Source organism: Numenius arquata, chromosome 10, assembly GCF_964106895.1.
Source record: "Numenius arquata chromosome 10, bNumArq3.hap1.1, whole genome shotgun sequence".
Lineage (NCBI taxonomy): Eukaryota > Metazoa > Chordata > Aves > Charadriiformes > Scolopacidae > Numenius > Numenius arquata.
The window spans coordinates 17698041-17720809 of NC_133585.1; the positions used below are offsets into that span (position 1 = coordinate 17698041).

The 22769-nt window shown below is 36.5% G+C and overlaps 1 protein-coding gene across 1 annotated transcript; it reads right to left on the reverse strand.

Moving 5' to 3' along the window:
* Nucleotides 1–4772: 4772 nt before the first annotated feature.
* PBLD (phenazine biosynthesis like protein domain containing) lies at nt 4773–22745 on the reverse strand. Its single transcript, XM_074154829.1, has 9 exons — nt 22213–22745; nt 19908–20007; nt 16305–16403; nt 15714–15823; nt 15536–15565; nt 14863–14951; nt 13520–13698; nt 11694–11756; nt 4773–7079 (listed from the first exon to the last, which is right to left on the reverse strand). The coding sequence occupies exons 1-9, from the start codon at nt 22294–22296 to the stop codon at nt 6967–6969; spliced, it is 867 nt and encodes a 288-aa protein (XP_074010930.1). The 5' UTR covers nt 22297–22745; the 3' UTR covers nt 4773–6966.
* Nucleotides 22746–22769: the final 24 nt, after the last annotated feature.

The window sequence follows — 22769 nt, forward strand, 5'->3', positions numbered from 1 at the left end:
AGATTTCCAAATCTCTCGAGTGTCACATTTCCAAACTCTAATGAATTAGATGTGACGGGTATGTTCTAAAAGCTACTAGTAAAGCTGGTTGGGAATAAAGAAACACTTAATGTAGTGATTGCAAATATATAACGCTGGGTTTAGAATGCACAAAGGACAATATTTCCCATAGAATAAAAATTGCTAAATCATGACTAGAAAAGCAAAAAGCTCACTTCATCCAATGTATATAGAAAAAGAACTGAATATTTGGTATCAAAAAGCTTATTGGTTTTTCTGCCATGAAGATAGTTGCTCCTTTTCATTCCTTATTATTTTAGATATTTCATTAATTTCTAATGACAGCATTCTATCAGATTTTAGTGAGATTTCTCTTGAATTATCCAAACTTGAGGGTGGGTAAGTTTTCTCAGATTTAATACAACAGTGGAAATTTCAAATGAAAAGCTTTTTACAGCAATATACTCAGCCACTTCTGTTAAACAGGTTTCCTTTTAGATATACAAAATAGATAACACAATCTTGCTCATGTAATTGCATTCATTGTGGTTTATGTCATCAACTACCCACGGATGTTAATTCCTAATGCAAAAAATGCAGTAAGGCTATTATATTTCTATTGTAGGTGGTCTTTTTCATACACGATTGAGGAGCAAAAAGGTATGTATTACTTTGGATTTCCTTACAGCTTAAAAAAAAAAGAGTCTGAGCATCGTAATAACTATGTTCTGTAATTCAGACTGCCTGAAAAATATGCATTGAATAAAAGTGCCATCAGTTTAAAGAATAGTGATGCTTTTAGAGTCAAACAGCAGGAAAACTTCCAGCCCCAAGTTCTACAGCATCAAAAAGTCATGAATGCAAGCTTTACAGCAAGGGCTATTAAATCCAACAGACAAACCCACCAAAAAGATCCAATAGATGTAGAACGAAGTTCGAAAACCATGGACTGCAAACACAGAATATATTTTCAACAAAAAATTTCCAGATATTTTACCAAGGAATATGATAGATTCTTCATAAGCTTCTGTTCTTATATTAAATTTGTATGTCTTTCTACTATACCTAAATCACAAAGCGCTGGCTTCAGCGCACAGGTTGCTTTGCAGACTATTACTGTCTGCGATATGCGCCGAGACCATCAGATTAGATGATGGCCTTATACGTATACATCTACGAAACGCAGAGAAGACTCCCCAAAGCTAATAACCCAAGATAGTGATCTAAGAAAAGACTGAAACTACAAAGAATTCTGCCAAACTGCGTGCAGATTAATTTCCCTTACTCTCTAAATCTTTCTCTTTAGGGAAGGCACGTATCTTCTTTAAGGTGAGTGGAAGTCATTTAACGTATCTCAGGCATTCAGAGAACAAAGAAGCTGTAAAATTCAAAGTGTCCAACTAAGAGGAAACAAACCCAAATATTTTACTGGTATTACTGAAGCCCAAAACGGATCACCATATCACTCCACCTTCCTCTGAATTTTGAGGAGTATGGGTGACAAAATAGGAATATGTAAGCCTGGATAGGGAACACAAGCTTGTATCTATTTTTTTTCAGAAGGGTTGTTTTCCAGAAAGGGTGTCAATGTATTCTTTCACAAAGAAAAAGGATGCACTGATAAGACTGGTCCCAATACATTGTACAAGGCCTTTGCATAGGTACACATTGGAAGAAGCACGTAAGAAAATTTGTCCTAGTTAGGAAAAGACCAGCATAATCAATCTTGGGTCTCAATAAAAGAAGTAAGAGCCCTGAAAACAGTTGAGGAGGGAAAACGAACATACAGAACTCATGATCTCTCTACTTTTTCTTGGCTGGCAAGGAAAGCTACCTGAAGTGATGAACTCCCTTTGTATCATTTTAAGGATCAAGGTTCCACCTTCTTTTTGTCCATCACAGAATCCTAGGGCATAGCACAACTTAATTCACACTCCCAGTCAGCAGGGTAACCTAGCAAAGATTACATCTCCTGAAGTACCATTCCCTTTGGAGCTCTTCCTGGAACTGCCTGACTGTACCAGCTTTTAGTCAGCGCTACTGCTTGATGAGACAATTGACTTCTTTGTCTTTGTTCCTTGTTAAGAACTTCAAAAAGGAAACTAAAGTACCAATTAATTGGTATTCTGAGTGGGACTAATTCAAAGGTGTCTTCTGCTACCTTGGGATATGGTCTGTTCTACTTTGGAGAGAATCAATCAGTCAGAGATTGATGAAGGGGTGGTGAGGTCAGGTTTGCAAATACAGAACCATCTGCAGAGTCTCCTGGGTTGGTACCTGCAGCATAGTAATTTACAGGAGCAGGTGTTTCCTTTTAATCTACATTTTTTTCTGCTGAAATTGTAACTTTATTGAGAAAGTGCCTGCAGTTTGTTATTAAGAGGCTACTTTGTTTATTGTTGCTATTAACTATTAACTGCTGAAAGGTTGCTGAAAGTTGTAGTAACCATACTCCTTAAAAACACGGGTAAGAACAGACTGTGAGGTTAAATATGTCAGTCAATCAGACACATCTTCAGAAAGCTGCTACGCATAAACATATAAAGTCCAAAAGGCTGATTTTAAAACAGAACTATTTTGTTCAGAAAAGAGCCATTTTCTCTGAATATAGGTGAGTGAAATTATCATAGTCATTAAGATTATAATGTATTTCTGTTTACAGCCATAAATATTTATGGCGAAAGGAGGCTTTCTGAAACACGAATAAATCAAGAACTCCAGCTGGAATTTCCCACCTGAATTGATCTCGGTGGGATGGGTGCTCTGCTAAGTCCCCTTTGGTTTGGATCCAAAGCACAGCAAAAGGTCAGCAGAGAATACATGTGGATTCAAATTCCGGTTCCTGGCTTGGTTGCTCCTCATACTCAGCTCCAGCTCTACCATAATCTACATAATCTCTTCTCCAGCCTAACTCCCAGATCACACAAAGAAACTGTCTTCGCATCATTCACTTCAACTAGTGGCAAACTGAATACGTGCCCTTAAGTGTTTTAACTCTAAGCACCTATTACAGAGTCTCTCCACAGGCATCACACCTCCTTCTCCGTTTCTTGCTCCTCACAAACCTACTTCAATCTCCTTCAAACTCCTTCCTCTTCACAATTCTAGAAATTTTCTTGAGAATTTTTCTTGGGTTTGCCTAATGTATTTTATCTACCCTGCAATTTTTAACAGGACAAAAATTACATATGGGAAAGGGGTTTCTTGGTTTGGGTGCAACACCAAAAAGTCACAGAACACTGGAAAGCAGATAAAACTTAGGCTTATATGATTCATGATATTAAAAACCAGGGAAAATGCTCCTTTGCCAAACATTGAGTCAAAAACACGAGTCAAAGCGAATCTCTCACTAACGAAACCAACAGTTAGAAATGTTTATTTTTTTCATATTGTGCTTTAGGCATTAAGGCTAAACTAAAGGCCTTAGTCTAAAACTGACCTGTAGTAAAAAAATATTCATACTTTTTAACTCCCTGGTAATATATTGGGTTTTGTTACTCCATTTTCCCATTCTTCTGAAAATTTTCAATTATGGTTTGTAGTAAATTTTAGGAAAGAAAAGAAGGACAGTGACTCAGCAATTGAGAAAAATCCCTTGTTCTGTCTTTTTGTTTCAATCTGGTAATTACTTTAAAGACAGATCCACTCCTCCAGAAAAATTAAAATAAAAAAATTTAGAAGTCAGAATCAAACTGCTTAGTTGGCAGATTTTTCAGTTTTTAATTGAACTTATTTAATTTTTACCTGATCAGGCATCACCCTTAATTTTAATTTAGTTTCCTTTTTTTACTTCTGGGAAGGTTCCCTCTGGTCCTGGCGTGTTTCCCTGTCACTCTCATGAATACTGAGACACAGAAATCTTTCCTTTCCCAGAAAAAACTGCCTCATCTGTTGCTAATTTCCCTTCCTATCCACTAAGGAACACACGGCTCAGTTCTAGAACCTCTTGCTGTGTACACATTCATGAAATCGATTATTTCCACCTTTTGCAAAATTTTCCAATTTTGATAACAACTTTTCGATATATGTTTTCTGTCTGTTCTTATCTAGATAACACTCCTGCAAATCCTCTGCACCAGGAACACTAAACAAAGAGACACTGCATTTTTCCAACCTTCCACTTAAGGTTGGAAAATTCACTTAATTTATCTTCACTTCTTTTATATTTTGATTCAACATTTTGATTTAATCAAAACAATGCAAATTAACTATTTTCTTGAAGAAACATTAACATCCAAACTTTCATGTTAGTAATTGTAATATTATATGGGCAGTTCCAGAAAACAAAGTTTTATTTAATTTATGAGGAAGGCCTAGCAACTTCCACTAAGAAAGAGTCCATGGAAAGTCCATAATGATGAAGTCTGCATGAAGTTCTATAGCACTCAAAGACTGTATTTACTGTTACAAGGATCTAAGAATTGTGCTGCATAAGTTGAAGATCAAATGGCACTAACTTTTATTTAAATTATAGTAGGCTTTTCACAGAAATCAACCTTTAAGTACTGTTTCCTTCCTGCCTTTTCTGTGCTGACTTTGGCTCTTGGAAATCAACTTAATTAAACAACGCTGTGTTCCTCTTTTGCTTGATATGAAACTCATGCAATTTGGAGTCTGAGTTCTCATTTCAGGTGTAATCAGACATTTTGCTTGGTGCTAAGGTGACAGCATTCAGGGTCTTGCTCAAAGTTAAGAAAGTTAAGTTAGATTAACTATACACAGCTAATCAAACCAACAAGTAAATCCTTCACGTGAAAACATGAAGCAAGGCCACACAAATTCTAAATAATTTTATTTTATTTAATTTGTCACAACAATTAGTTTCTTTTGCTGTTGCCTAAAAATGTGCAATGTATTAAAATAAGCGTTAGTGAATAATTAGGATCACCAGGTCAACTACACAGTATTTCAGGAGAATAAAGTTGCTACTGAGAAAATGAGTGTTCTTTTTCTTGCCACTCTCAGCAGCCTTGCTTGTTTTGCATATGGTTGCATGTTTAATTAGCAATCCTTCTGTAAGTGTCTGCAATTAGCACAATGATGATTAATAAAATAACTCCTTTAAAGCTCCATTTAGGCAGCAGAACTGCACAATCAGGTATAATTAATTCATCATTAATAAATCATGGCTGATTAACTAATCTGTTGATTACAAACACATTACTGCAGAGTCTCCCACCTGAGCTCTGGTGATTTTTCTATCCTGAACAGAAATAGAGACTAAGTAGTAGTAAACTCTAAAAAAATGCATTAGGCAGCAAAGATATTGGTTTGGTCAGGAAATTCAGATAGCAAGGATATTTAAAATTTACTGGGTTTTGTTCATTATTAGTCCCCTTGAGAAAAAAAAAATAATTGTACTGTCAATTTGTTAAATGGGAACGAGTGAACAATAATTGCTTCTTTAGTTCATTTATATTCTTAAGGAAGTTGGTGGGTTTTTTTTTCCAAAGCATCTCAGATTATGGGCTGGGCTAGATTCACTCTTTGCATAAGCCTGTAGGAAGCAGCAAAAGCAGCAAAACAAGATTGCAATATTGCTCCCCAAGAAGATCCAGGTCATCAGATCTTTTTTTTGCTTTGGGAGAAGGCAAGGCCAAGGGAGCTGCTAAATACGTCATTGGAACATTGCTGTTAAGCCGTCTCCATAGCCACATCTTGCATCTGATGATGAGTCCGTGTTTATAAACCACATTTCAGGTCAACAATCTTCAGCAGGATTGAATACAGACCAAGAACATGCATCTCCTTTTGGAGATTCCTTGTTCTTGTCACTTGGGTCTTGAGCTTTGTAGTGCATTTAAATCATACTTTTGATACGTTCTTTGTAGCAGCAGGAGCTAGAAACTTCTATTTCACACACACTGTTACTTGCCTCCAGCTACCCAGGCTTAAGTAACATGTTAGTTAAGAGTTATGATAAAATTCAAAGTAACTAGAAATAGGAGAACTTGGCACAACTAAATTCCTCATCATTTATAAAAGGCCAACATCCAGCTGTGCCCACAGTAAGAAAATGCCTCCGAGTTCAAAATATTTCATCCTGAAACATTGCAAAGAAAAAGAAATAGAGCAAAGCTTAGGACAAAAGCAAGTTGAAAGGGAAAACTGAGTTTTAGCTAGAGTAAACGAAACAGTTCAATATCCCTAATAACTCCAGAGAAAGACAAGAACACTTAAGTGACAAAAGCTGAAGCAGAACACTTCATGAAGAAAATTACAGGAGAAACTTTTAATTCAGGAGCAGATCTCCAGTCTTTGGAAAGTAAGTACTAGTGCTGTAACCAAGAAAGTTTTCTTTCAGATTTTAACCAGTTTTATGTGCATCACTGTGTCAATCTCTTAAATCTTTCTGCTAAAGCTTTAATTAAAAATGTTGACTAAGCAGCAGTACCATAGCCACCGCAATACCATTCATCTTTAAAAATACTGTTAATGAAATAGAACTATAAAGCACATTTCTAAACCATTTATATTTTTTTTTCATATTCTTACAGAAGGAAATTAATGAATATATGAACATCACTTCAATATATGGCAGAGAAAAGATTACTTTTTTTTTTAAAGGACTGGAGTCAGATTTCATGGAGAATGACTGAATATGGGAGAAGTTTGACTCTTATCAATCGGAAAAGTTTACAATTCAATCGAGGAAGAAGGAATGGCTTTTAACACAGAATTTGGAAATACAGAAAAGAATAATTTAAAAGCAGAAAAACAAGATAGCTGTCCTTGGACGTTTTCTGAGGTCAGTGTACATATGAAATGACGAGAAGAAAGTGAAGAAAACAATACCAAGGATCTTGAAGATTAGAGTGAGCATTTTCAAGCAATTTTTTAGACGGGAAAATAAGTAATCAGAGACTTCTGAGGACAGCAGTGATTCATTGCCTAGAGCTAAGATATAACCAGCAGAATATGAATAATGGGAAGGTGTGGGAGATGAAATTGTTAGTGTCAATTTCTTCAGAAAGTCAGGTTTCCTTTTAATACAATCGCAATTTGCCCCGCAATGTCAACTCTTCCATCATTACGCAGTGAAATCTTCAACTCTCCTCCACGGCGGGAACATTGAAAAGCTAAATGGAAACAAGAATCCACAGTTAAAAAACTAGAATCTATCACAAATTATTTAAAAATCCATGAAAACTCAGGGAAATGATGACTGTCTCCAGAAAGCAAGCAGCAGAAGGGCAAGCTCTGTACCAGGGACACCCTGGATGAACATTAGCTGAGGGTTTATCTCAGACTACAACTTGTCTGTTGAGTCTAACAAAGATGCCAGTTAATACAAGTAGTGAAGGACAGTTTGCTGCGATGTAGCCAACCAAGTTTCCTTTGAATATCTAAAGAAGTCTTGAATTCTCCCATTCATGGGACAGAGAGTTTCTGTAAGTAAGAAGGCAGAACACCTGACTATTATCTGCATGAGCATGAAGAACCTCTTTATCAGTATTGAACATAAGAAGTAGATACTAGGTTCAAAGAATGTGTTTAGCTAAAGGGTAAATAAAACTCAAGCAGCCAGTGAAAAAAGTCTGCAAAGGAACATAAATGCTGCTTCAGCTGTCACAAAATTCTTACATAGACAGGAATAGACACTGATCTATGTAATCCTGAATATATAATTTAATACAGCTGGATAAAGTTTAAGGAGAAATAACCTCCCACTTGTAAATAATTACAAAACTGAACATTTGCCTAAATTGTTCAGTCATATACAGGTGGGACGATAATGCTCACTTGGCATGCTGAGTCTGTAGGCTTGTTTCAGTCGTCTGATTTCAATTGCAGGACTACTTGATCAGAAAATGATCTGGTTCGGGTGGCATTTACAAAGGTTTGAGTTTCACACAACGGTGTTTCTGTAAAAGGCTGTAAATGGATGACGAGGCATTAACGTTCACAATCTCCTTATTCAATGAATTTCCAACAACTGCAAAAGTTGTTTAAAGCCAAAGGGCATGTTTTTCCTCATGACCCCTCAACTCGTAAATTGGGTAGAGATTGTATTCAGGTCACAACAAAGCGTAGGATCTCTAACAGATGGCATATATACTGTACGCTTTAAAACCATTTCTCAGCCACAGCTGACAAGAAACCTCTTCCTTATAACAGGATATTAGATTCTCAGACAAAGCAAACACTCCAAAAGAGTGGAAACAGAAGCTATAGAAAGATTGATTTTGATAATTTATGTTCTTTTCCATTTATAGAACTACAAGATATTGTTTTTAAGTCATCAGAACAGTATCTATGTATGGAGTACTGCCTTCAATTGGAGTATTTTGGACACTTAAAGATCCAGAACATGCTAAAGTTGATCAATTGCTATTGCCAAGTGGCAATAGTATACACAATACTAATACACAGCTAAACTCTCCCGCTCTCTCATGATAGCAAACTTGAATAAAAGAGACCAATTATTTCAAACATTCAGAGGTTGGTTGGGGGTTTTGTTTTTTTTTTTTTTTTTCTTTAAATGTGGAACCAAGCGCTGTGTTTCATGGCAGGATTACTGAGACTGTTTTGATACTGGTCCATTTTATTTTATTTTTAGGGAAACATTCCAAGTAGAAAAACAAACCACAAAAACACAAAAGAAAATTTTACCCAAGTTTATATGAAAAAAACACGATCTTTTCTTTCTCTTGCACAGAAGCATTGCTATTTCATGCTATGTCTGAAAGCAGACAGACCTGCATGGAACATTTGGCAGAAATTTTACACTTGTGTATAAATCTGATGTGGTCAATTTTTATGTAGAGATTACCTGGGAACGATGAAAGCTGCAATTACAACTCCGCAAAACTCTTCACTTCATGAGAATTCAAATTAGCAAAAACTTAAATACAGGTAGATTAATTCTACCTGAGTAAAGCAACTTCTTCACATAAAAAGAAAAAAAAAAAAAAAGGCCAAAGAGACTGAAAAGTTAGAAGATGGGACAGACTTTGTATTGAAAGAAATCCTGGCAAAATTTTTGAAAGTATGATCTTACAGTTATTAAAGTAAGGCTTGGTTTTTGGTTGGTGTCCCCCCCCCCCCTCCAAAAAAAACCCCACCAAACACACCACCTCAAATATTATAAAACTTGTTCTGTACTGGGAAGGAATCAGAAAAAAGAAGTAACAAGAACCAAAATTTCCCCACAAATACATAAAGTTGTCTGAAGTAAACAGGTTCAGAAAGATTCCTCTAGCTTCACCTGAGATTACCTTCTCTTCACAATAATTTGGGAAGGCCTCTATAATCTGTTTGGTTTTATTGAATTCCTTATGCACGCTTATAAATGTTATCTTAGAAATGTGAAAACTGTGTGAAGGGCTGGATACAGAGACAGTTGCTAAATATTGCCTTCATTAGCAATTATGAAAGTCTATACATCTGATGTGAGAGATTACAATGTTTTAAATATTGCAAAAGACCCTTCAAATAAAAAAAAGGCAAGGACTGATACTGAACTCTGATTTAACATTCAGGTTAAATTCAATGATATGTACATAGTTTCAAGAAACACCATAAAGTATTTCACCTTGTAAAAAGACTGGAAAATTCTTTGTAGTTCATGGGGGTGGTTATTGACAATTTGGTCTAATAAAAGTAGGAAGAGAACCCAAACACAGGAAATTATGTCTGATACTTCAGTAGAGATGCAGCTGACCTCCTCCTGGAGGTCACAAAACCCAGAGAGATCTGACAATGGATTTAATGTTCCTCATTCTTATATTATTTCATATCTGATCTATTTTGGAACTATCGGATCTTTCATTTTACGGAAGAAAATCTTCCTTTATTCTTGTAATAACAGGTATCGGATATTACAGAAGCTACCAAAAAGGTTTCTAAAAAGTCAAAATATGCTCTTATTTATTAATCTTTGGTGATATGCAATCTTCTTGATTGCCAGCCATCATTTCCAAATGATCTCATTAGTAACAGGATTTGCCCCAGTACTACCTGATACCCCTCATGCATGTAAGGAAAAGTTATTTCTCATAAACACACATAGAGACCACATGTTGATCAGATGTCAAATGAACTTGTTCTCTTTAAATCTGTTTTGTATGATTTCTACCACTAAAGAAGTTTGATGAAATATATACGCATGAAATAATTTTTTTTTTTAAAAAATAATCTATCTTGTGGGCAAATAGAACTTTTTTTCTGTGCCAAACACATTAGAGAAGCTAATTACAGTATCAATTGCCTTTGCTGCTTGAGATGTTTGTTTAAAAGAGGAAATGGCACAGTACATACAAAATACAAAATGAAAATGCAAAACAGGTAGAAAGTATCATCTAAAAATACAGACAGAATTCCTGTCTGTTTGATTACTTAAAGAAGCAGCGTCTATAGATAGCATGGAAGGGTTTTAAATTCCACATTAACATCAGAAAATTCAAAATCTTCTGAGAAACAGTTAGTCCATAAGGATGCATTACCAAAGACAATTTCTCCTCTTCAGAAAATACGTTGGGATTTTTCCCCCCAACGTTATGGAAACTATCACAGGTCTGTGTGATACAAATGCAAATATGAGATCTTCAGAACAGAACGTCAAACCTTTTGTTCAATTAACGATGGAGAAGGTCTCTGTCATTGTGGATTAGTATTAACGGTTTCTCTTGTTTTTTTCCACCAAGTTCTTCAGTTTCTTGCTTAACAACAAATATGTGATTTAATAAGCATATCCCAGTGATTAAAAATTACCAATAAATCTGTTCTCTGACTTCAGAGGTCCAGTCATCTCAAATTCCTTTAAGCTTAATCATTTAAAAGTAAGACTGCAAATACAATAAAACAAATAAAGTTTGCCAGTGCCCACATATCTTGTCCCCATTCTTATATATTTAACGTCAATCACATTCTTTCTGTTCTTGTAATGTAAGTGACTATTGTTTCTTATATCCTTCCTTGCTACCATGTACAAGATCATCCTCCTGAGGAAAACTGATCTTCATACCTAAATACACAGATGCAACAGAAGCCAGAAAAAAACCCTGTACCATAAAGCACATTCTGTAAGTAGAATCTGAACATTAAAAACATATCATCTCTTCTTATCTAGCTATAAAAACACTAGTTATTCTAGACCCTAAGTTTCCTAAAGAAGATACTGAAGGGATTAATCTGGAGTAATTCTGAAAATTCCAAAATCAGGCAGAAACCTCGTGACTTTTTTTGATCTCATCTTAATATACAAGAAGGGAAAGAAAAACACTGTTCAAATTCAACTGAAAATTACACATTGTGAGTGAAAACACCAATTACTTTTTTCCCCGATACCCAAAGTGCAAGCCATAAAGACCAAGTAGTAAAGTAAAATTCAAGCACAAAAACAACACACAAAACCCACAGCATCTGAAGTTCACCAAGCTTCAGTTATGATGAAAGGTCATGAGAACTAAATACCAAAAGCTGAGATCAAAAACTAACTGCAGAGAGTTACAATCCAGAAACTGAGACTTCAAACTCCCTGCAGGCATGATGCGTCGTATTGGTGGGAAGGAAAGAAAGCAATTTTTTAAAGATTACCTCACACACAAAATATTACATAATATTCCATTAATACTGAGGAAATGTATAGGGAGTTATTGCTACAGTTTGGATTGTAACAATAATAATACATCTTTTTCAGTGAGTAGCTTTTACATAAATGGGCATCTTTGCAAGAAAACAATTTCTCTTACCGAGCATCTCTTTCTTCCCCAGCTGCTCTGACCAGTAGCTGCTTAAAACAGCATGGGCAGATCCTTAAAAGAAATTGGAAACAGTACAGAATTAAATTATAATCACTACTTTCTCGAGCAAGCACATTCAAAATGTAAATGCCATAAACAAATCAAGCGCCCCGTGTGTCTTGGGCAAAAATACCTAAGAGTTTGCACAGCAGACAGAACTTAATACTTTAACATTTCTTTTATCTTTGACAAAACAGTATTAATTCCTCATCCTCTGGCTTCAATGGCAGTGTTGCCTAGGTGAGGGCTTCATGATTAGCCACAACCGGTAGGAATAAGAAATAGTACCGACTAAAATACTTGAGCCAAAGTATTAATTGTTCACCAGAAGTGAAGTTTCCTAATAACAGAATCTCAAAATATTAAATTCAAAATATTATTCACCTAAACATGATGTTATTCAATGAAATATGAATGGCCATCCATCAAAAAGCTGAACAGGCTTCTGGATATTTTTTTAAGAATAGGAACAGGTGGATAGAAGTCACTGTAAAACTAAGGCATTTCCTCTCCTAACAGTTTTCACACCAAAACCTCAGGTTTTTTTCAGTGTTGAACGCTGGTAAGTATCAGGATGTAACTCAAGGAGATCTTTAAGGTCTCACTACAGCTTCTGAAAGCTAAAAGACCAATTAATTTCTTGTTTCCTGACTGGCAGATGGCTTAAAATCTTAGGATGATTTCTCAGATTCATAGCTAGAGATGCTGCTTCAGTCTACATTAGCAGCTAGGGGCAAAGACACTCTGCTGGAAACCCTACAGCAAAGTAACTATAATTATCAGGGCTCAAGGACACCAGGACATGTAGCATTATTAACAAATCGTTACAAAAGAAATATAATACAAAGCCATAATGCTGTTGAAAGTACACTTCAGCAATACAATAAAAAGATTTATTTCTACAAAAGAAAGAACACAAAGATGGAAGACAAGCAGCAGTGAGATATAGCAAGCCTAGAAAAGTCTCAGATATTCAGGAAGCTTCTAGCTTTTCCTACATATCTACTAGTCTCCCCAGAAATGCTAAGGAATGAGCTCTGGGATTAGATATGTTAATCAGACTGTCTCTGGCTTTATCAGGAAATCATGACTGCAAGCTTAAAAAATAACCAAAATAAATGGCTTATATTGCTTTGTAAACCTTTCTTTCAACAAAGAAAGTTTTCTCTTTATTTAGCAAAACATTTAATGAGCATTTTTGACCAAATTCTCAGCTGACTAATAATTAACCTGTAATTAACTGGTACCTAAGCAAGTAACACGATTCTGCAGCAATCATCACATCTACTGAGAGCAACATCAAGGGAACAGGCAGAGAACCAGCCTTCCTCCCCCTAAATATTACAACTACTTGAGTTCACATTATTCACAGGCCTGAGAATATCCACAGTAAGTGTCATGAATGTACAGCAAATCTCAGATGAAGCACAAAAAAAAAAAAGGATAAAAAAAAAAGTGGATATGAACTTCTACTGCAATACTCATTCAATACCAAACTGGTCTGTCACTTTTCTTCAATTGGAACACTTCAGGGAAAAGATCTAAAGACGGCACAGGAATATGTGGCCTGGGGGCAGCAAGAAGATTTTTTCTGAATGAGTTGGCATCAGTCATGAAAGATTTCAGTTTAATGAGCACACTCCTGTTGTCGATATAAAACAATAATTTATAATTAAGACTCCAAATTTCTAAGTAAGACTCCAGATTAATGAAGTTTAATAAGAAACTTTGAATTGAACTGAAACAAGAGTAAGAGTCGCTTATCACACACATACCTGTAACAGGGTCTTCCAGAACTCCATACCAAGGTGCAAAATATCTGGAGTAAAAATCATGGCCTTTCTGTTTTCCACTGGAATTTCCCTTAAGAGTGAGTATGAGTCCTTTCACTTTTCCTGTCTTTTCAGCTGACAAAAAGCGTTGTGCGCTCACTTGCAGTCCTTCCAACACAGACCTTGAATGTAATTAAAGATCTTTAATAGTCCATATTCTTCATTTTTACATTAATTTAAGTACTGAAAAGAAACAGAAAACTACAAAATCATCTTCTCTACGATCCCAAAACAGCCATGGTAAAATGGTAAGAGTGGACAAGATTCCTAGCATTGTCTTCCAATGTCATTTCACAGAAGACTACTCTGAATTCAGTATGCTCTGAGTGAGTAGAGAAAAAAGTTTAAGTCATGCATTTCCTATTTATTTCTGAAAACAGAGCATCCTGGATTATTAGCTACAAAAATGCACACTTCTGTTTCATCATTTCAATCATTGAAAGAAATACTTCATCACTACAGAATGCAAACAGTAAGCACTCCATCTCCTTTCAGAGCAAGCAAACAAGTAACAGCTTTCAGGTCTTCATGGAATTCATGACTCTACAACAGTCTGAAGCCTGTGAAGCTGCAGATTCCTCCCTACAAAATAAAGTCTGAAAGAGTAAAAATAATAAGTACTCAACTGAGAATATTTCTATCTCCCCACTAGCCCAATCTTTAAATGTTAGAGCAAGAAAAGTAATAGTAATTTGGCCTGATTAAAGAATTTGTGTTTCAGCAATATATATCCAAATCACACTTGACTTAACAATGAAATTCAGCTCTCTGAGATTAACAAATGCTTTGAAATCATTTGAATTGGAATTTCCTTTATAAAGCTACTTATAATGCTGTTAAGTATGTGTAAGAATATTACAGTCAAATGGGAACACGAATCCATGGCATCCTGTCAATGTGCTCTGTCTCACTAAGTGGACCTCTACAGCTACGCGACTATTACTTCTTCATTTGAGAAGCAAGACTCCTAATTTCCTGTTAGGTTACTAGATCTTTTTTTTTTTTTTTAACTCAGATGTACAGGGAAAATATAACATTATTAAAACTGTTTCCTACACCTCCTTTTCTTGGAGACAGATTTCAGACTGATCTTATGTAGCTTTGCAGGTTCAATAAGCTCACATGAGAAGATTAAACAACTATTTAGCACAGGAGTTTCAATGCAAGTTTTTAAACTCCACCTGTTTTAAAACTAGATAAAAGAGCCTAGTGAGTAAGGAATGGAGGCTAAACAAGTAGACTCAATTTCCGCACACTTGATTTAAAAAAAAAAAAGTATAAGACACCTGTCATAAGCATCACTGAGGCGGACTAAGAGTTTCTTTGTGTCAGGAGAGTAACGCAGATCTTGAACAATCATGTCACCAACAGCTGCCTGATGGAAAAGACAAAGGAAAACATCATCATTTGAATATGAAGTATTATTTCCTTAACATTTTCATGGAACAAATTCCCTGCTAGAACAGGGCTTATGCAAGGTCTTTCACACAGCCCTCAAGTACATGCAATCAAGAAAAGTAAATGCACTAAGTGTGTGAACGGACATGGGTAGGTGCTAAGAGCTCTGCATTATGTCAACTTGGAAAGAAATTCAGGGACCTAGAAGAAGGCAAGGACACTAGATTGCCCTCACATGAATACAATAGGCTGGAAATGGACTGAAATAAACACTGACGCTCCAAGTCAATGGTAGTGGGAGATAAAAGTTCAACTCCAGCATTTTGGAGTATTCCATTTCCTTAACTGCATGACTCAGACCTTTAAAGTTTAGTGTTTCAAGTTCAGGAGTACATCAAGCAAAGCCACATTGCCACTTTTCAGCCTTTTTAATATATTAGTATAGCTTATATATGTTATATATATACACACACATATATATAGCTTATATATATACACATATATATAGCTTATACATAAGTATAAACATGCTTCTGAGACCATGTATAGATTCTTTTTTACCTTTATTAACTCTTCTACTTCCTGAAGTACCTGAAGAAAAAAACAACAAAACCACACTGTAAAAAATAGAACACCATATATATGTACCTATCCAACTATAGATAGACAGATATATACACATACAAACATAAAGATGTACTTTCCTTGAAAGATTTTAATGAATAAAATTTTGACTGACCTGCGGGTAGGTTATGTAAAGTGGTAAGTCAAGGACAATATGATCTTCCACTTGTCTGGCTTTTAATTCCCCACTCAATGTCACAAATGTGAGAACTGAATTTGTGTTTTCTAGAGAAAGAACATTACCAAACATAAGAATTTGAATCTAAATTACTATAACTCTTAAGAGTCGCTCAGTATATTCAGACAAAATTCCCAACTAACTCAATAAATAATCTGCTGAGGCTAATAAACACAGCAATCGCCAGTGAATCTTTCCTGCACATTCTTGGAATGAATGGGAATTTCCTTTTAACAGAAAGGGCAATATTCCCCTATTCATCAAATTCTGCTGTACCTCTCCCAGATGACATCTGCATATCTAGCATTTTTCTTAAACAAGAGTAACAGTAGGGCATTGGAATCCAAGTGTAGGCATCAGGCTACAACCTTACAATTACAGAGCAGTTGTAAAAGACAATTCCTAAGGTACCTCCGTAAGCGTTCTCTAAATGTTCTCAATATTTAATTGCCTTTGTTGTAGAAAATAGAGATCTTCTAGAAGTAAATTTTCTAAAAAGTTATAGAAATAAATAGCTTGTAAACATACTTTGTACATGAAACAACACAGCAGATGCTGCAAGTGTAGCATGACCACAGAGAGGAACTTCATTGGCTGGGGTGAACCATCTGAGTCCAAAGCAGGAACCTTAAAAATAAAGTTTATTAACGTTATTAAGTGGAAGAAATCTATTTCTTCAATTTATCTCAAAACTTTATGCAGAGCGATGACATTTCAAGTTAATCAAAATGCATGTTATAATCAGTGTTAGTCTTAAACACACTTTTAGAAACCTATTTTGTACTGATTTTTGGAATAGCTATTACTTTTGAGTCAGGTCAACAAGAGTCTACCACTAAGGGAAGAAAGCTACTTTGTTAAAAGAGCAAAGGAGCTGCAGAGTAGAAATGCCTGCTGGCCTGGGAACTAGGCCTGGGAACCAGAAGCAACCTTGAGAAAGGCAGCTGGCAGCTTTGAAGCGCTGCTGCATAGCTAGAAACCAGAGACATGCCAAGATATCATCAGTGAGAACAAAACCAACAAACTGTAACAGCAACTTATCGGTAAAAAAAAGTCTGGAAAAAGGTGAAAACAATCTGAGAAAGTAAAAACTGAGAACTGCCACTGGCTGTTCTAACTGAAAGAACTGGAACAGTCTGAAAAAAATAAAAATTCGCCTGAGAGAATAGAAAACATCATCATCTATGAGCTGTTCCAGGTGAAAAAATAGAAATTAACAACACCTACTGGCTTCTGGAAGTGGTGCTGTCCGACATTCTCTTGCGTCTCTACGACATTAAAATTATTTAATTTTTACTCAAAATGGAGCTTGTCTCTCCAAGAGCTACATATATTACTCCCTTCCTAAACAGGTCTGCACAAACCTTCTCAACCTGCACACACAGGATCATGGGCCCTTGCCGGGAACACATGGCTGACTCCAAGGTCCATGACACAGATCACCTTTGAAGTGAGACTGTTATTTTACTGGGCCCCCTCTGGGCCCACTTCTGGGCTTGGTCTGGTTTTTCCTCCCACTTCTGGGTCCTCCTTCTGGGATCTGTTCGTCCTCCCCCCTGGAATCTATTTAATGTGCTTCATACCATATATGTACATATAAGTAATCTATCATAAGTATATCTGCTGTTACGTTATCGATAACTTTGATTATTGACTAGCGATATGCTTGTAGTAACCTGTAATATCATATATATACTTCTTGCTGCTATGATCGATTCCTGCTATACTATTGATCACAGATAATAATTTGTAATAGCTTGAGAAATATGTATATATTCACTTCATTAATCATAGGTATGCTTGCTAGTGGGGATTTTTGTGATATTTGTGGTAATCTGTAATAAAGTAGAACATAATTTTAGAAGATAAAGCCTCTGTGTCCTTGTGTATTATAGAATCCTATGAAGTCAGAGTCATGATCTCTATACACCCGCAGGCTGGGTTACCCTTTAGGGGTTAAAGATAGCTTTGCTGGCATAATGGAACCTGTATCAGAGCTAGGTCAGTTACTAACTATTTTGCTCAAACCACCAGTCAAGCCTGGTAAAAGCCCTTAATGTACGCTACCCCTTCATTTCACTAGAAATCATATTTCTACATGTTGTTTAAAAGAACTGGAACCCAAGTGCACTATATATGGTTTCCTGTAGCTTTTGCAGAGTTCTTGCACCATAGTATTTAAGATAACGTTTATGAAAATATATTTTTTAATTACCATACAAACATAACTAGAAGGTGCAAAAGCAAGAAACAAATTTTAAAAAAACCCACCAGACTTGTCATTACCCCTGTGAAAAATTAGTGCACAAAAGTCAGAGTCCCCAATCTAATGAAAACAAATAGAATTCCAACAAAACCTAGTGGATGAAACTAATGGACAGAGAAGTGCTCCAAGACAGGGCAGACACAGAACCCAGCTGTGAGCCTGTCCTGTGGTGTTAATGCACTCCCCCAAGTGGAAATTGTGGCTGAAAGCAGGAGGAAACAAGTCATGACTGACCAGAGACAGAGAAGCCCTGTGACCCAGAACACCTGCCTGGATGCTTGAGTCATACAGCTGTACTCAGACTGAGAAGACATTTTGTATTCTTGTAAATCAATGTATCCCTAAAAAATTTTAATTTTTAAAAATTACATTAAAGTGAAATACACTGATCACAAACTCAGACTCCTGCAGAAACAAACTCTTTGTCCGGGAGCCCTTACTACATCAATTAATGTTCCAGAAGCAAATGATAGTCTCATAAATGACATTCTGATGTTCCTGGTCTCCTCTTGCTCCCAGCACCCCTTAATACACACATTCTCAGGTGTAGCTCAGTGACTAAATTCCTTCAAAAAACCTGTGCACCTCTTCTGCAGCTGTGTGGATCTGATGTCACAAACTCTAGTCTCATTAATATCAAAAGCACTTTAATAAGAAAGAAGCTGCAGTTTTATATACTGTTGGATATGGATGACTTGAAAAATAAATAAATGCGTTAACCATATTGGCAAGGTCAACATGAAAAATGAAAAGTATTATCACTTCTTGATTCAAGCAATTAGTGTAACCCTAAGACAAATTCCAGTTTATTAACAATAGGAGTAAGCGGTGATTGTTACTGCTTTAAGAAAATCCTCTTAATTAGACTGTACAAAATCCCACTCCCTGAACAAACAATCAAATGATAAAGTTTCTTTGCATACTGTTCTAGGGCCTCTTTCAGACAGCCGATAACCCCAAAGCTGTTCATCTCTCTCTTCCACCATGTTGTATCAAAGCAAGGGCATGCCAACGGGGCACCTTCACCTGGAATCTAACTCCAGGCTACTGGGGTTCCAACCCTGCAGCTCATGCCACACACTGCCACACACGAGTGCAAAGTGAGCAGATTCAGCTGAAAACTAATCCACAAGTGATTTTGACCAGACTCTGTACTTGCCTGATATTTTCTATTTTGTCTAGTGTCTCTCCATTTCCTCTCACATTGTATACATGTACCTTACCAAAGAACACCAGTGAAGTCCCTTCATTCAAACCAATCAAATAAGCAGCCTAATGTCTTTATTTTGGGTAACTTCAGATTTCCCAGTTTTGTTGGAAACATGTATTTTCCAGTATTTGATCCACAGATAGTTTATGAGATTTCATGACAAACTCAAATAATAGCTTACAGTTATCCCAGTGATGATTTCCTGAACAGCCAAACCAGATTCTACTCACTTTGCAGTCTTGTGCATATAGAATAAGATCATTCCGTCCTCTATTCTTCTGCTTGTATAATAAGAAATTATCCCAGGAGATTAGTAGTAACGGAAGTATTAATTGAAGGATCTTTGCACAGCATTTTTAGATTTTCTCATACAACTTGCTTATTTAGTAAAAGGCACTAAAACAAATGGTCTAATTTATCAATAATAATGAATCAATAATAATGAATAATAATTTATCAATAAATGAATTTGATATGCAGCACAAATACTTTAAAGAATCCATGTGCAAAAGGCTTATTATTATTATCTTAAGTAAGATACATCGTCACTCCAAGGTTTTGCTTTGGCTGTCTTAGCACCATTCCTTATAAATGCACCCACAATGTCTTCCTATTCCCTTGCAAGAGATTTTGGTGGGTAAACAGAAACGCTCACTTTTGGTAAAGTCATCTCTTGGGTGCAGTTTTCTGATGAAAGCAGTTTCTGAAAGGTTCATTTCTGTCGCAATTTTTTGGTGCAAATCTTCATCCAAGTCCTAATGATGAAACAACAAACCCAATTAAAAGCAGGCCAAAAACCACAGAATCAAACTTTCTGTCAAATAAATACAGTCACTTCATTTTCTAGTATAATAAAACATAAGATTCTTTTTTAGTTCAAAATACTTTGTAAGAGTTAAAAAAAACTTTAAGAATAAAACAGAATGACTAGTTTAATCATTGTGATACTTGGGCATTTCTAATATTTGTCCTACTAGTTTAGAAATTCTTGGAATACGTGGAAAATAAAATCACCAAAAATCCTAAACTCCACCTTTCCATGAACACAAACTTTTTTTTGAAGCCATAATTAAAGTCACCCTGAGATGTCATTATTAATATGATCTTTAGATCACCAACTACAACTCTCTAGTTATAACTCTGAAAAATGCATGCCAGCCAGAGGTATGTAGTAACGGCTAGGGGCTAGGACGACATTCTGCTCTAACTGCCTGCAGATTTAAGCCAGTGAACATTGACCCCAGGATACACAAGTTGTAGCTATTGTATAAAATTCTACTTCACCCTTGTTCCATTGCTCTCTCCCCACAATTATGCCGACTGCCCAGGTTTTGAGAATCTGGTCTTTAAAATATTGACATGCAAAGAGAGCAAAGTACTGAGTGGACCTGGTCAGATTCAACCTCTGATAGATAAAAATTTGCCCTGCTAGCTTTACTTATTTCCCTTAATAACTATAATCCTTTTCAGCCAATGATCCCATACTACAGATATGAAACAATTGCTGATGTGTATTGCAGACCCGTGCTTGCAGAGTGAATTCTATACAATGAAAGAACATTCTAACATTTTACAGTGACAAGTGCCTCTCCTTTATTCCAGGGAAATTGTTCTGTCAATTACTCTAAAGATACTAAAGCAGAATAAAGACCATTATTAAAAATAATAAAACTTTATTGAAATACTGCCATCCTGTGGCACTTCTGAAATACTGAAAGAGCTTGTTTTGCCATTCTTGCACTACTACTCTCAATGGTTTTTGTAAAGCACCTGCTGAGACTCTGAAGGGAACAGAGAACAGAAATACTGCTGCTAGCTGCACCATACTTTCCTGGACCTTAGAATAAAATTATGTATTAGAATCTGCTTTACCTGAATCTCAGCTTTAACTTTGACACTAGAGCCTCTAGCCTCAGGTACTGCAGAAAAAAACCCCACTTTAAAATCTCAACACTCCAAAGGCAACATGCAAATAAGTTGCCCTCACAATACACTAATGCAATAAAGTAAAATTAATGTAAAAATGCAATTAGAAGCTCGTAGTTTTAAAGTAAGTTCATTCTGAGAGGTGGCATTTAGATTTTAGGGGCCCAAAAATACGTCTCAAGGGAGATGTTCTCAATCATAACTTCAACTGATCCGGCAAGCAGGCTATATTGTATGAGACCTGGATAGGCTTAGGAATATTTAGAAAGGATTCATGTTGTCAGTACAAGCTATCATTGACTGCTCTACATATATTTTCATACTTACAATTTTCATCAAGTGTTACTATACAAATAATGTAAGACCTATACATTTCTAATCCACTTTAATAATTAGTTTTTGGTAGAAATTGTCTACAGGGTACCAATTAGTACCAACTGTTCAGAACAGCTTGATGAGGAGGGTGACTACTGTCAATTGCACTAAAAGTACCACACAACCTTGAAGCAGTGAAAACTGTCTGTTTAAGCTGACAGACTAACAGTGAAAGACTCAGATCCAAGTCTATACTCCATTTCCCTTCCATAGAAAGAAAAAAAATAAAAATGAGGGGGAAACACAAAAACCCCACATCAAAACCAAACCCACACTTCCAACACCTCATTAAAAAACTATCGAGTAGTGATTCTATGCTATTGCATTTCCTTTCAGAGAGTTCACTCTGAATCCATTGGCTTAAGAAATTAAGCCATTTCTTCTTAACCCAAAATAAAACCAGTATATTCATTAAAACAAACAAACAAACAAAAAACCTCCACAAAAATACAAAGAGTGTCTTGTATGAAATTATCCTGATGGAAAACGAGTACGCCTGTGCTAATTTCTCTGTATTCTGGAGCAACTACAAACAACGCTTGCAAGCAGAACCCCCGAGTAAAGGAAGCAAAGTCTAATGCAGTCCTGAGTGCCCAGGTTAAGTACAGAATGGTAAATACCATTGCAGTCCCTCATAAAATGGTTTTTTTTTAACTTACATTTTCAAGCAGACAAACTGCCGCAGGATTTCCAGAAAATGGCCGGTTTGTAAAGGCATCAACCGTAAAAATGGGAATTTGCATTGTCGTTTGCGCCTATTTAAGTCTTGAACTGTTTTCTGCAAGGAACTTTCTAACCTTCTTTATCCCCAAATGACAGCAGCACCCCAGGTTAATGTTTCCCTACCGGCAGGAGGAGCCAGCGGCCTCCCCAGCCCGTCACTTCCGAGGACGGACAAGGACTCAAGGCCCCTTCCACACCCCCGCGCTCAGCCTCTTTTAAATTACTTTAACACGAATTTTAACCTCGCTCTTGCATCGCTTGGTACCAGCTCTAGAACGCCCCGGAGGCCCTTCCACCACAGCGCCCGGCCCAGCCTGTCCCAATGCAGGAGCTGTGCGAGGTCGTCCCCCCCATCCCCGGCCGGCCGGCCATGGGTTTACCACAGCAGCCGAGCCGCGGAGAGACGGGCAGCCATTGCGTGCGCCCACAGCGGACAACCTCTCCCATCCATCCATCCATCCATCCGTCCATCCTCCCTCCCTCCCTCCCTCCC

What these genes read in the sequence shown, in the direction of transcription:
- PBLD (XM_074154829.1), bottom strand. Translation starts at nt 22,296, where the DNA reads ATGCAAATTCCCATTTTTACGGTTGATGCCTTTACAAACCGGCCATTT. An exon ending in CAGTTTGTCTGCTTGAAAAT is followed by an intron (nt 20,008 to 22,212) that starts GTAAGTTAAAAA and finishes TTTCATCATTAG; the next exon opens with GACTTGGATGAAGATTTGCA. An exon ending in TTTACATAACCTACCCGCAG is followed by an intron (nt 15,566 to 15,713) that starts GTCAGTCAAAAT and finishes TTTTTTCTTCAG; the next exon opens with GTACTTCAGGAAGTAGAAGA.